The sequence below is a fragment of the Diadema antillarum genome, unplaced genomic scaffold, assembly GCF_040938485.1.
Source record: "Diadema antillarum isolate AM-2024a unplaced genomic scaffold, OU_Dant_1.0 seq00000187_RagTag, whole genome shotgun sequence".
Lineage (NCBI taxonomy): Eukaryota > Metazoa > Echinodermata > Echinoidea > Diadematoida > Diadematidae > Diadema > Diadema antillarum.
This window is the reverse complement of record NW_027271251.1, coordinates 899,159-915,318: the sequence shown is the minus strand read 5'-3', so window position 1 is coordinate 915,318 and position 16,160 is coordinate 899,159. Positions and strand designations below refer to the sequence as shown.

Below are 16,160 nucleotides of genomic sequence, written 5' to 3'. Positions count from 1 at the left end.
CGCAAAGAGTACTTTCTTTTCTCATCTTAGAATGACAATTTTGATTTGATTTACCCTAAAATGCATTTGAAAATAATTGTGCATTTGAAAATTATTTTTTTTTAGAGAGAGAGAGAAGCAATAGAAATAAGTAAGAATAAATGAGAAGCATCAGTAAGAGGAAGAAAACATTTGTAGTGTAAAAGACGGAAAAAAGACTAACAGTTTTACAAAAATATGTGTCCTTTTTTTTTCAGTTATTTTTGTCTACATGTTAAAAAATGGAACCAGGATATATGATTTGGCATATTCAAAAAGAGAAAGTTTCAGATGGACAGGACTGTTGGAAATAGAGAAATAAACAAATGTATGGAGGGTTATTGAAAGATAATTTGGGAGAGAGAACGGGAGAGGAGAGAGGAGCAATATTAAAGAGATATTAAAATCAAGTTTCTGTATCAAGCTGCCGAGCTATTCTACTCCTTTTTCTGCCCTCAGGCTTCTATTGAATTGAGGCATTGTTGAGCTCCACATTTTTGTTCTTTTTTTTTTTTGGAAATCATATTATGGGCCGAATGGAAAACAATCTCCCTGAAACCAAAGTCAAGCAGAGACTTGATATTGCAGTCTACAGGGAGCCATGCAGCAAAATTTTCCAGTATACTTAAAATGGGAGGATTACAGAATTGTCAATCAGCACAATATCATATGAAGGTCAGTGAGAACAAGAACTTGGTGCTACATCTGTTATGGCATGTTTGTAGGTTTTCCTGCGAAAGATTTATTTAAAAAAAATCATTTTGAGAATCACTCAATATCCTGAAGGCTAAATGCATCCTTTAAAAGCAATTCTTGGTTTTGCCAATATGCAAAACATTGTTTTAGAGCCTTGTCACAGATGCACTGTGGGACAGCTCGATAGCATTGCCGATTCTGTTTTTCTAGCTTGTGTCTCCATCCACATATAATGCAATGCAATCAATGCGAGCATTTTGTTCATTACTGTTGTTTTCCTCATTTTGAATTTGGCATAAAAAGAGTTGACATGTTTTCAATTTGATGGATTTGCAGCCATTTTTAAGTCATGGGTCGTCACTGCGATGCTGCAATGTGCTGGTCACATAATGATGAGCAAAGAAATCTTCAAAAACACCCTGTGATGAAAGACATGACCTGGGTGAAATTTCCATTAAGATCTACCATGCGGGCAGCCTCCCCCGACTCATCCTGGTTACAGGATTCAATAACACTGTACTCGCACATTTCAGCTGCTTTCACAGCCAGAGATATGTGAGCGTTTTTCATGGGAATTCCTCTTTCAACCAAAAATGCTTCCAGCTGAGGGACTGTCATTTCCTCGAAGTTCTGAGATGAGTGTTCCATCCTCGCAAGTCACAAATAAAGTGGTTGAAACTATTAAAAAAGATGATAATGGCAGAATAAGCAAAGGCTAAAGTTAACGCTGCCTGTAACATAGATATGTTTTGTGCATTACAATCACAATACCTGCTTGATAGTGGCAGATTCGTAGCTTTGCATAGGGCTAGTACTTACATAGTAAGCTATGTGATATGTGTATATCTTTCTCGTGTGTACATACGCTGCTTAAAGCCAGGTCACACAGCGCTTTACGGCTTAATCACGGCCAAAACACATCAAAAAGTGGTCTCCAGTGAAGCAGACGATGTTGTTCGCGTTGATGTTGAGTTTAAGACGAGCAACGGTCGATTTATAGACGTGGCAGGACGCGGGGAAAAATCGGAACGGCGTCGGACGTGGTAAAAAGTTTTGAACTGCTCATAATTTTATTCCACGGACAACCACGAGCGGCACACGTGGTAAAGACGTGCAATAACACACGTGAAGCACACGTGATAATCTGTGTTCCGGCAGTGATTAAATCAACTTGGGGAGACGCGGTAAGACGCGAAAATTTAAAGGTCTGTCACGGGCAGAGCATGGTCATCTGACGCATGTTACGCGTTGGTATCACATAAAATAGCGTGTGTTTAGCAGCTTATCACTGACAAATGGATTTTATCCCTTACATACACGTGGCAGGACGTGGTTAGCTTTGCTTAGGCAGTGCTTCAGCAGTGGAACAGCTGCCAACTGCCATACCTCGTACAAAGCACAGCCAAACCAGAATTGACCAAAAACTTACCACTTACGACCATGTCCACCAGATTTTCATAACTTTTTGTATGTGATTTAGATGTGGAGTGCTGTGTGACCGGGGCTTTAAATGCTGGTCAGGCGAGCAAGATGCACAGCCCAGACCGGATCCAACTTTCCCACAGAGCCATCCCACAATGCATTGAAACAGGACTGGCCAAGAGGCTCTTGTGTACAGGCAGTGCCCCAAATCATATAGTGTGTTGTATCTAATTAAATTCCAAAATCCTTTTTTTTTTTTTTTGTCTACAAGCAATGTTTTTTAATTTGAATGCTTGTCTGATGAAAACTTGTGTTTTGAAGCATGGTATAAAATGTCTGTTAGTCTAGACAAACAGCTGTCCGTAAGATGAAATGTGCGTAACTAACAGTTGTGTTACATGAGTCATGTGATTGTGAGCATGTCCTAATGTAATGACGACTAGCTGGAAGCTGGATGTGTGGGAGGTAACACAATCTTCATGAGGAAATTGAATATAGTTGCCCCTTCTTTGATGGGATGCATAAAGCTTGGATGGTATGTGAATTATCTTGCCTATAGCTGGTAGCTCTTCCATGCAAAACATGTGACGTAGTTACATGACACAACTTACAATGGACTTGGTGACCAATGCTTCAGATTTACAAATAATGTTTCTGTAAATATAAAGTATAAATAATATGTGTGTGTGTGAGTATGTGTGTGTTTACTTGTATTGTGGTGCTAAGTGATTGGAAATTAATTTCTTCCTCTCTTTCAGCCCACTATCATAGAAAAGACTGGATTTGTTTTATAGAAATTGGCTGTTCTTGTGTTTGCCAAGCCTTATTCAGATCAACTGAGAATCTAGGGTTGTGATGGATATAATAATCATGTGTATCATGCAATACCTTTTTTGGGCAGCATGCATTATATCAGTTAGAGATACCCTATGAAATCAAAGTAGGTGAAGGTAAAACAGGAAGTTAGCATACAAATATCAACTTTCTATATTGTAATGCTGTGTATACATCTGATATGTCAATATATCTAAGGCAGCAAATTTTCCATTATGATGTAATCTACAGAAAAAGGAAAAAAAAATGTGAAGCAAAAAATTTACCGTGCCCACCAAGCTTTGCATGCGCACACTTTGTTGTGAATGTGTCCAAGAAGGAGTTGTTTTCTTTGTCCTGTGTGTACTCAGAGTGATTGACAGTCAGAGACTCGCTGAATATGTACTGTTCCCTGTATACCATAAGAACACACAAATACACACACACACACACACACAGAGGAATCTAAATATGTACCATGTACTCACAAGTAAATGTCTGTTGGTGTCCAGATCAAGGTTATCTGTGATACTGTATATGCCATATATTTCGCGAGTCTAAATTTTTGCGAAACCGGAATTCCCGACGATTTCACAAGTGGTTAAATTCGCGATCGTGGAGTCCTGTACTGAATGGAGAAGTGTACACACATACGTCACATTCACATCGGGATGAGAGTCAATATTTTTGCGTGTCTTTAATTTCGTGAATAGCACCTGACCCGCGAAATTCGCAAAAATAAAAACCTCGCGAAAATAAAAACTTCGCAAAATATTTGGCGTATACAGTATTTGTGGCACACCTCAGCCGGGGGAGAGAAATGTGACCCTCATGATTTCATTGAAGCATTCCTTGATCCTAATGTTGGATGAATGAACTCATTTGGTCATTCATCTGGTCAGCATTGCCCCTCTTTCAATGTCACCTAAAACTGCAGAATGAAGTAGAAATCAAAGTGTCAGCTGCATTTTCTCTTGCTCTCTCTCTCTCTCTCTCTTATGTCATGGATATAAAATGCATTGTGTCAATTTTGAGGGATCCACTATATCTGACATTACAGAGATGATGATAATGAAAAGAAGGCATTGCATTGCTCTTCGTCAAGTTTGTATATTTGATCTGTTTACATGTTTCCCTTAAGAAAATTTGTCAAATGAGATGAACTTGGTGAAGATTTAAAAGATTAAGCCTGTTAAAAATTGAGTGCTTGATATCATAACTACTTTGACATTTAAATTTGAAAGCTCTAGAAATGCCTCAAAATCCACTCTGTTTTATGGAGATAAAGTCGAGCCTATGACAGCCCCTTCTAATGTGATTTGTACTGGCTGTAAATATTGGATTTCTGTCCATGATTAATGCTTATAAGTGTCACTTTAGTACATTGTGCACCGTGAGTGACTGTGTTTTCCAGACTTTGCATGAAAATCATAAAAAAATAACTAGAAATTACGTCGAGAAGAGAATCTGCTCCTTTGATATCACTAGGATGATGGTAATTCCTATGTTGAAGAAAGGTGACATTCTTCTTTCTATTCACTCCATTGCAGAGGATACCACCAGATCTGTCAGTATGTGTGTTTGTACTGACGCAAGCCTTGTCTGTGAGGGCGCTTCAAGAGATGGTGATCACGGATCAGATCGACCAGGTGAGAGTTTGGCTGAGTTAGAACCAACCGTGAGGAGTGCCAAAGTGTTTGTGTGTGTGTTTGTGTGTGTGTGCTTTCAGAATTCTCCCTATCGCATAATAACTGTAAAAACTTAAACAACGGTGGCACTATTCAATTTCTGTAACAATGTATTGACAATGTTGTGCCATTGATGAACATTATGAGCTCTATTAGATCATATACAAAAAACATGGAACACTTTCTTTGTCTCCAAACAACCAGAGTTCTATTTTCATGACAATTGTTACATGTTGGAACATGAAATATCAAGTTATTACTCTAAAAATGTATATTGTGAAGTGACAATGTTGTAGTCATGATAAAAAGGGGAAAAATAGATACAATTACTGCATTTACTCTCTGCCCATGCCTGCTGCATAGGAAAAATTTGACCCCACTTGACCTCTGCACTTGGATGCGTATTAGCAAGATCACCCCATTCATGTGCTTGTAACGTATGGCCAGCATACGTACCCGACTGCTAGTGACAAAATGTTTTCATTTATATGAGATAGGGAGTACAGTATAGGGTAGAGGGCCTGAATGTGAATAAGAAGACATGTGTGCATAGGAAGATATATGTAGCTACAAAGAGTAAGACAAAACCATTTAATTTGATGAGTCTTTTGAATATGAAATATTTGTTGTTTCTTTGCAGTGTAATCCAGACAGTCAAGGGCAATTCAGCTGTATTATACAGCCACAGAACTTACGTATTTATATTCAAGTATGAATGACTTTGTAGACAAAATCTTCAAGACTCAATTTGATTCGCTGTTTCTGTGTGGTTAGTTATGTCTTTATGCTTTCATACATTTTGTGTCAGTGTTCTGAAATGATTACCCGGTAATCAGATAGTCATGAATTCTTCAAAATTCTGCCAGTAACCATTGCATGAATGCTTTGTCTATCCTTTAATGCTGAAATTGGAAAGCTTGAAGATATTTTGTTAGGAACCCTGGATTTGATATTGTGTTGTTGCATTGTTGCTAAATGTAATGCAGAGCGGCTTAATGTGGAAGTGTTGCCAGTTGTTGTTGTTTTTTTTCTTGTGAGTAACTAGTTGCATCGCAGTCTTTTCTACTCAGTTTGATTAGAAACACAAGTGTAAATTAATGATTGTGAAACCTGATCCATGAAGAGAAATATGAAAGCTTTTGTGTATTTTAGAAACCTTCAAAACTCCCAAAGATGTGTGTTAGCCCTAAATGAAAAGGAGAATAAATTTATATTCTGTCAAAACAGAGAAGCAAAATTGACAGATCAGGCAAAACTCTAAGGTAACAGACATATTATACTTGAGAAGACATTCATGTTGTAACTTGTTCTCATGTTGTCATCTTATCGTACCAGGAGTCTAGTGTGCACCTTGAAGTAGTAGTCTTGGTCACATGACTATACCATTTCGTTGTATGACTCTCAGCTTTAAATATTGTACATATCAAACTCTCTGGAAGTACATTTCTTATTTGAAATTGGTTGTGGTCCATCATTAATTACTCATAAATCAACTCATAACAAGTAAAGAAATACCGGTATGACCATGTGCACACACTGTCATGTCTATGGCCATAATAGTCATTTAAATACCTGATCAAGACAGCCATTTTAGGTCTTCATAGGTAACTTGTTGGTATTGTTTTGTTCTCATGCTCCACAATGTATGAGATGCTATTGTCAACCATTCAGAACAATTAAGTCTTAAAGTTCATCTCAAAACTAAGCGTCATTTCTAATAGTCTGTGTTGTCATTTTTTCACCATTAATCTGCATCCAAGTGATATATACCGGTAGATTTATAAGTATAGACTGTTTGTACATGTTGGTGCATTATTCAGCTGAAAAGATTGTGTGCGAGCATGGCATTTCTTCGCGGTAAAATGGAATGATATTGCATGCATACACAGGAGATTTAACACCAATATTTTTTTTTTTTTTTTTCATCAGTGACATGTTAGAAATTAAATGAGGAAGTCAGATAGATAGAGTGACATATGAGTATGTGACATGAAAGTATGCATGGTCACAGACTGATAAATCAAATTCTGACAGCAGAAATCTGCATGTCTGCCTTTAACCTAGACATTCGTATTGACTGGGCAAAGGGAGTGTAACTTGAGAGTGATGGACAAATGAAAATTGTCGCACCACAAAATGTGTTTTTCCCCTGTGCAATACCTGGGCACGTTTCATCGCATTCTGCCTGCCAAACTCAATTTCTTGCGCAGATAATGTGAAGGAGCCAGACTGTTCCATTTGTTTTGTGTGTTTTTTTTTCTTCCGTGCTTTTTACCTCATGAGTTCCAGGGCTTAGTCTTACAGCTCTGTCTTATGTTGGTTCAGTGCACTTGATACTGACATCTCAATCTCTGTCAGTTTGTTTGTATCATTTTTATTCTTTTGCCTAAAGGGAAAATCCATCTATGATCAAAGTGACTTGATGGAACAGAATAAAGTGAAATGAAATTGAGGATAGAAAAGTGAAAATGTCATCACTTAGATATCAATAATGCACAGTAGAATTAGGAAGTTGTGGAATTTGAATATTGCATGTTTTGAAAGAAAGAGCAATAGATGATACACATGTATGCAACTGAGATGTGCGATGATAGCAGAGCCACACAACTTTTGCATATTGTAGATTTCTACATCAATATACAACATTTTTTGGGGCTTAATTTGGAGATAGAACTCCCTCTTGGAACCATCTTTTCTAAACCATTATAACTTAGTAATTTGATATGAGGTACACATGTATATAATTTTAATCTTGAATTTTACTCAGAATGGAAATTTGATACAATTTACATATGAATTAAGAAGAGACTGGATAGATGACATCATCTTAATGTCCAATTTGCATATTATGTGATTGCTGGATATCACTTTCATGCAGATATGCATACATTAACATTCATCTGTTTTACTTTACATTTTTCCAATTTGATGATGTTTTTACTTTTCTGGTTGACTATAATTGTAAATGTCTGATTTATTCAACAAAGCAAGCTTGAAAACAGAGTCAACAGTGTTAAACAGATGTCCTGAAGTCCCTAAATTTCCATTTTCTATTGCACTAAATATTTGGGCCCTCTTCAGGTAGATTTGGATAAAAGTGTAATGCATAAAGGTTACTAGTCATACATAACGGTCATGAGACAATGTCGAAATGTGTGTAATGTATTGGTCATCTTTCAAAGATTCAAAGAAAGAATCAGAAGAACTTACTGTGTTTCAAATTGTTCAAATTGTGACTCTATGCAAGTGCAATATCTTAAACATACATTGTACATCAATCATATACATAGAAGGAGGGAAGTTTAAAATGAAATATGAGAAAAATTCCTCACTAGTACATACTTCATATGATGTTATGCAAAGTTTTAAATGAAAAGCAGCAGCATTTACAGAAATCTCCAACAAATGTCTCACATTTTTTGTCATATGTATATGCCTGCTTACGTGCCCTGGGATAACTTTGAAAAGTAAAATTTGTATCGTGTATGTCAGCGTAGATGGCATTTGTGACCCGCCACGACAAAAGGATCCGAAAGCCGAAATCAATCAAAACCATCGAATTTATGTTTTTGGCATTATGTTGTAATCAAATGTTTCATCTATCATCTGTCGAAATTTCGAAGCTAAATTATCAGACGAAAGGCAAGAAATTAGCATTTTTCTGGGCCATGATTTTCTGACTTTCAATGGAACAGAAACGTGTCCAAAGATTTGGATTTAGTGCTGCAGATTGACTCTGCCCCTGGCAATGAGGGAGTGATCTTATTGGTCAGTGCGTGACATGCTGGTTACTGATTGGTTGTGCGTAGACCGCTGGCACTAAGCTTGAATGAACGTCACAGAGGTGCTATGAGCATACCTTCGTCAATCAGTGAAAACTGCCTTGCGTCCCTGTGATCATGATTGCATAGGACAGAAAACTTTGAATGCGGTTTTCTTGAAGTGCTGATTTCCTGCACCACTCGACATGGTCTCATAAAATCATCAACATCTCTGCAGCAGAGTACTTTAATGAGTCGTATTTTTGAAATTAAAGCAGAAGAGTAAGGAAATAATGTTACATCATTTTCGGAAAATCAACCCTCCTCGACTTTCGGATCCTTTTGTTGTAGCGGGTCATATTTATATAAATCTGTCCAAATGGAGAAGGTATACAAATTGGAACTATACTACCATGAGTCTTGTAAAGTGCATGTTGATGATTCTGTTTGTTATTTTTTGACAAATATGGAACAGGACATAGTGAGATTGTTGATCAATGCTGTTTACAACAGCCTTGCTTCTCTTTTCATTGCAGCTAAAGATTGTAGTCTCACTAAGAGCCACTGTAAACAGAAATTTACTTTAAAAATGGAAGAAGAATCAATTTGATTGTCAGAATCATTATAGAGACAATGGAGGTATAATTGGTATTGCAGGAGCAAGATGTCAAAATTGTTGCATATTCTGTCTATCCAGGCTACATTCCAGTTGGATTTGAGCATGAACTTTCTCGGAAACTGTATTATGACCACAACTACACACGTAGAGGCGATTACTGGTTCAGCCTCAGGGAAGATTAAGGGCTAAATGTTTTACTCCCTGAAAGGAAATTACAAGTAAGCATGACAGAGCCAGCTACCCAATACCTTTTCTTCTCTCCTACTGTCCATTTCCTCTCACTTATTTAGAAAGAAATAGCCTTGAGGGGCCTCTCAGACAAACGTCAATTAGGCATCATGTAATAGCTGCCCTGGTGGCAATGTGATGTCAAGTTCAGATATATTTGCAATGCTTTTGTCTAATTCTCACTGACTAATATCTTGTGCATGGATGAAAAAACAACAAAACAAAACAAGATGAGAAGAAGTGTGTGAAAGTGTAATTTGGTTTTAGGAAATTTTTTTTTGTTGATATTCTGATTTTAAATGCCAGGTTGACTATGTTGGTAAACAACTGTATATGCCATATATTTAGTGGGTCTAAATTTTTGCGAATTGGGACTTCCGGATGATTTCGCGAGTGGTGAAATTTGCGATCGTGGAGATCAGGAATGTACAGAGAAATATATACGTGTGCGTCACATTCACATCGGGATCAGAGTCATTATGAATTTTCATGTGTCTTTAGTTTTGCAAATAGCACCTGACTCACAAAATTCATGAAAATAAAAACCTTGTGAAATTTTCGGCGTATACAGTAGTCAGCTTGCAAACACAAAAGAGAGCCACTACCCTTTTCCCTTTACTGAGCTTTGTTCACTGATTCTCATGTCAGCCAGAGTTCTTTCTTCACCAATTTGCAATGAATGGAGATTACATAATCCCCTTGGTCCCTATTGTGTCACTGTGGTCTACCTGTTGGTTGAACTGCTCCAAGGCACTTTGTCATGCCTGAGTTTGCTTACTAAATTGCAATTACCGTAAAGTTCCGTGTATAAGACGCACCCGTGTATAAGACGCACCCCTAATTTCGGACCTAGAATTAAAAAAAAAAAAAAACCCACGAATATGTCCACACAAATATTGCGTGTGTCATACATATTATTTCAGCTCAAAATTTCCCTAGAATGCAGCATGTATTTGCTCTATTTTTCGTTTCCTTTTATATTTTCTTTTAACGGTATTCATCGGACATCAACAAAATATGGAAGACGCAAAATGCGAGACTTGTCTCGGTACTCACTTGCTATTGTTTCACCTTTCAATCGTGGTACATGTGTCATGCATATCGTACTCATGAGTGTACAGTACGATCTTTGCTGTCATACATAGCAGAGGGTGTCTCGCATATTGACACATGTCAGACTGGAAGGTTCATAACGAAAAATAAGAAAAACATCAACAAGTGTAGCAGAGGGATCATACGGCAAGACGTACGGTGCGTACGGTAATTACACTCATGCACTGTTACCAGTAACATGTGTGTCTCTTCAAGGAGCTTCAAACACACTCCTTGGTCTCTTGTACCATGCTTGTATGCGCAGTGCTAGCCTTTTGCAAAAGGCAGCTCGCTATAATTTCAGCACACGCACACAGAGAGCAATGGACTTGCACACACAGCGCGCAACGGGCAAGCGCGCTTCGATCCGATTGCTGTGTGCACGCGAGTCCATTGCAAAAGCCTCTCTGCAGCTGCTGCCTTTGCCAAAGGCTTGCTAGCTAACTAGCTAGCTAGCTACAGTGTTGTAGCTATGCTATCCTAGCTGGCCTCGCACTCGTGAAATGAAGAGCAAACGAACGACATGGATATGCATGCATGCTTCACACATCGTTCATATTTACGGTGACAGAGTGTCGATCCTACTCCGTATTTTACAGCTTTTGTCTATGGCCATATTGATACTAGTACATTGATAAGTTTTACGGTATCGGTAATTTAGTAATGATACCTGTACATCGCGTATTCCAGCTACTAGGTTGGCTGTTGGTAGCTTGGTAGACTGACATCGGTAGCATACAGCAGTGCTGTTACAGCTGTTGTCTATGGCCAGATTGATATATCGTTACTGCACAAGGCCAATGTAAGTTTATCTCGTATTTGCAGCTTTTGTGTGTGTCCAGATTGAAAGATCGCTCTTTTATCCGTAAGTTTTAGTGATTGCTTACCTTCCAAACGTCGATGGGCATACATGGCCCCAAGTTGGCCTTGTAAAATTGGGTGTACATGACGGATTTTTTTTCCGTGATTGGACTGTACCCGTGTATACGACGCACCCCCGATTTTCAACGTTTTCCGACGAAAAAATAGTGCGTCTTATACACGGAACTTTACGGTAGGTCAAATGATTGGAGGAATGGTCTGAATGCTGGTTTAAAAATAATGTGAGAATACAGCTATTGTACCTTGGCACATGAAGGGTTAAAGTTTCACTGTCATTTCTGTTGAACATAGTGTTAAATGTTTTGTCATTCAAAACAATTTGTGAATTTACTGGGTTATTATGTGTGGGCTCCCATCTTTTTTTTTTTTTGTAACCTGACAATTTCTAATTTTTCTTCTGAATATCTTTGTTGTTGTTTGTTGAGGGTTTACACTTCTTTTCCATAGGAAAATATATCTGGCAACATATTGTTATTGTCAACCGTGTTGCAGAGGGAAACTGAATAGACAAGCTCATCACACAGTTATATTTTTCTGTTTTAGAAAAAAAAAAGATATCTAAGTGTCTTTCCTGAATGCATACATTGTGAAATACTGTGAGTTATTTAGAGGTAATTATTCTGACCAGTATGAGATCTGCTTTATTTCAAGCTTACAAAGTGTACCGTTATCATACATGATATTCCTGTTAAGGCTACACATTGAAACTAATGACATGCTTCGCAAGATAAACTGCCATCATGGCTACCCAGGGTGATGTTGTGCTGATGTAACATGACCTATCAATGGCACTAGAAGATTGTTGTCAGCCTTTAATGTGCCATGCCTGTAAAGTCATATAGTGGACTGCTAAGTTTATCCTGGCATACTCTGTACCTCATCTGTCTGCACGTCCAGTTGCCACACAATGGTGTACATGATGGATGCACAGTGTTGAGTACGATGCAAACATGGATGTGGCCAAGTGATCAATACATGACGTCCCAGCTTTTTCATGTTAGCAGTAGTGGAAATCTTTAACATACTGGTCCAAGGGTTGGACAATCACACATCCTTTTTCTTAGTACTGAGCGAGGCAGAGGAGAATAATCAGCACAATGAAAGTTTTACATGTGACTTTGATAACACTTAACAATTACAGCTGTACCACTGTTTTAGTAGGCCCTCCTACCACTAAATGTCAGAATGTAAAAATTTGCATCTTATAACTGAATAACTTTATGTGAAATTCATGTATAAGATAAAAAGCTGCCCCAAGGGCTGAACGGTGAGAAGTACTGTGAGCATTAATAAATATGACATCATCTTACACCTCAGCATTGGTTTTGTACAAAAATGTGATAAAAATTGTATCATTGGTCATAATTCAGAGATTACAAATTCATCCCTTCCCCATGATGTCATCACTGCAAAGATAAATATTACAACACAACAATAATTCATTGTCAAGGATAGAAGTCTTTCTTTTATAATGTATAATGAAAAAGAGAAGATTTGTGTACAGATTACTGGTATTTGGAGACTTGTTTTGTGATAGCATCATCATGTATGTCATCTGATTAGTGTATTGCAATTGTGACATGATATACAATGTACTTACACTGATCGGTTGTGTGTAAACTTTATGATTCCATAACATTCATAGCTTATGGTCCAATTTTGTTACTCTGTTAAACTAAGGGTGTGTTTATAAGATTTTTCTTCTGGCCAGAAACAGTGTTTTGAAACACTGTTTCTGGCCAAACAGTGTTTCTAGCAAGAAAAAAAAAATCATATAAACGCTAGCCGTGATTTGAAACAGTGTTTTGAAACACTGTTTCAAATCGCACAAAATATTGCGTTTCAAAACAGTGTTTCCTGTAGAAACAGTGTTTCAAAAATCTTATAAATGCAACCGCGATCTCAAACACTGTTTACATGACGTCACAACGCCGTGCACGCGCCCTGTTTGACCGACCTTTTGCTGAGGAACAAACTGCGCAGAGTGAGTTGCACAATGGCACAGTCTGAGTGAGAACCCCAGCACGCTCGGGGAAAAAAATCTTATAAACGCTCTCCTGACGAAACCGTGTTTCAAAACAGTGTTTCAAAACAGTGATTCTAGGCATGCAAAATCTTATAAACGCGGCCAATGTCATGTTGAATGTGAAGTGGAATGGTGCTTTAAGTCCCACTCATTTTGACCCCAAATCTTCTTTGTCTCATGTTGCCACCTGCATGCCTATACATCATGTAATGTCTGCCTCCATGACAATCAGGCAGATGGAAGAAAAGGGGAGGGGTGGGGTTGGTAGAGGGTTAGAAGATGGAAGATGGGGGGGGGGGAGGGGGAGAGGGAGGGGGGAAGACAGAGTGGGTACATGGTATAGAAATAAAGGGATGGTGATGGAGCCATGTCTCTTGATCCTTGCGTGGGGGCATGCTTCATGTTCAAAATTAATTTTCCAGACATTTATTTGCCATTAGTTAGGCAGCCATAGGCCCAGGTCCCTTGCCACTCATTAGTCTTGTCATGGTCCTGCTGCACAGGGGAGCAGTATATTCTACGCCTGGTGATGATAGCTATAAGGCAGTCTGCCCTTGTTTCCTATTTTGGATTGGATAAGTCCACTTTACTATCATATTAGATACCTTGCAGAGATGCAACTTCTCTCCTACTGGCTGAAATCCCTCTTTACATAACTAATCCCCAGGCCTCATGATCCTAAAACACAACTACCTGATTTATTTGTTTGTTTTATACAGATATACTGCATGAGACATTGATAGTACATCAGGTGTACTGGTATAAAAATGTACATTATATCTTTAAACCAGGCACTTCACTTTTCCAAACTCCATAAAAACCCACATTGTATGACATAAGGGTACTGTCATACAACCCTGGTAGCCTTTGTTCTTTTTTCTCTTACTTTAGATAATTATGCCTCTTCGTTTCATTTTGTCTCAAATATAAAAGCCTAATAATCCTCCCTTGCTTGATACCACTGTAACCAACCTTCTTGTTTGAAACATAATGTGTAAATATGTGTGACTGAGAACGTTCACAGACATAATGTGTAAACCTGTTGAAAATATTTGTAATTACATTGTTGTTGTAAACATATGAAAATGAAATGATCCCATCATTTAATTCCTATCTGACCCTTTTCATCATTAATGTGTTAGGGGTGTGTTTCAGTATAATCAATGGAAGAAAAATGCAGTGTCAAAATGTAGGTCATTTGTATGAAAAAACAATACCTTTATTCATGAAGAAAAAAAACCCTTTGTGCAGATTGATGTGTGTGTGTGTGTGTGTGTGTGTGTGTGTGTGTATTTGTGTGTGTTTGTGTTTGTGTTTGTGTGTGTGTGTGTGGACCAATATACCATAGATAAACAGAATTGTAATGAATAAACATCAAATGGTATCATTTTTCTGATGGAAAGGTCAAAGTCCAAATTATGAAAGTCAAACATCTGCATATTTTTTAATTTTCACACAAACACTTCAATTATCAAAACTGAGAAATGGAAATCAGAGACCAAAATCTGCAGGCTTGAGACAATTGGAAGGATTACTTACCTGTCACAGGGGACCTTCTTTTCCTGGTAGAGAAGAACACATGGGAAAATTCTGTGATGAGAGAAGAAAGGTGGCAACTAGTACTGCCTCAAGACAAATGGCACACATATCATTTACATGGAAGGTGTTTTTCTGTGCTGAATTTTTGTGCCGATTTTTCTCTCCTTCCTCAAAGTGTGACTCCTTGTATCAGAACAATGGCATTTTGGCATTTGAGGTACATGTAAGAAGCAACAGTGTCCCCCCCCCCCCCCCTAACATTCTGTTGTTGTTAAAAAGTGATCCAGTTTCCCGTTACATCGATTCCATCAAGCTGTCTTTCAGGTCACTTTTGAGGAATGAGAAGGGATATGGAAAGGTGTGATGAAGATGTAATGTGCCAAAACAGGGCAGGTTTTGTGATTTATTAGAATGATTGGTTTTAAGGTGCGCCCTCCCTCCAACCCCCTCTGTGTCGTGGATGTGCAGAGAAGGAACCATGACCTAGTTAACAACTGGCTGTATATTTTGTCACATCCTGGGCAGCGTTTGAATAGACTGAAATAGAAATAGAGGGACAAGACACAGGTTTACATACAGAGTAAAGAGGAGATATTTGTGAGACAAAATTCACTATCTCCTGCTGATATGAACTTTGTCTCTGCCAATAATATTTCAGTGGTGTATGACACAAGAATATTTCCATGGAAGGAATAAGAGAAACGGCACATTATTATCAACTGCTAGGGTAGATGAAATGTGACTGTCATTATGATGCACTGACCTAGAAAGACATAATTATGAGAAAATGACATCTGACTTCTGTCAATTGAGCAAAAATGCATGTGGACAATCCATAATGTTCATGTGATGGCTTCAGTGACATGGGAAAGACATTATGTTGTGCATATTGATGAGTAAATGTACATCTGCATAAGATATCCACTTGTTGTTTTTTTTTAAAGGAGGATGATGTTGTTTCATGCACTTATTTGCTTTCTACATACTGCATTGATTAGCCAGCTTGTGAGTGCCATTGCTAATGGTTGAGTCTGTAAGTAACTTCCAGGAAGCCATACATTGTACTTGGCTTGTAGTGCACTCAATAAGACAAATATGTATTTTCAATTTTCTTTCAGGGTGGGCAAGCTGGCCATCGTACCTTGCTCTATGGTCACGCCATCCTCCTACAACATTCACTCAGCTCCATGGTACGTATGTCTCACTTTCTTTTCATTTTTTTAAATTTTCGAAATGCTTCATGTTTTGTGTCTCTCCTGAGTGATGGATTAAAGACACGAGTCAACCAAGTTAAGGGATGGAGGGAGACCTAACATTGCTCGGATGTGACAGCATTCGCTGCTTGTCGACTTCACTAGCTTGATTGTATACCTGTA

General features: G+C 38.1%; 1 protein-coding gene across 1 annotated transcript in view; it reads left to right on the top strand.

The window, feature by feature from the left end:
• Positions 1-16,160, top strand: part of LOC139728602 (ryanodine receptor 2-like) — a 326,287-nt gene that overhangs the window by 56,997 nt on the left and 253,130 nt on the right. The window contains exons 3-4 of the mRNA XM_071639541.1: positions 4,500-4,598; positions 15,903-15,974. Of these exons, the coding sequence (XP_071495642.1) occupies positions 4,500-4,598; positions 15,903-15,974 (171 nt within the window). The remainder of the gene's footprint in view (positions 1-4,499; positions 4,599-15,902; positions 15,975-16,160) is intronic.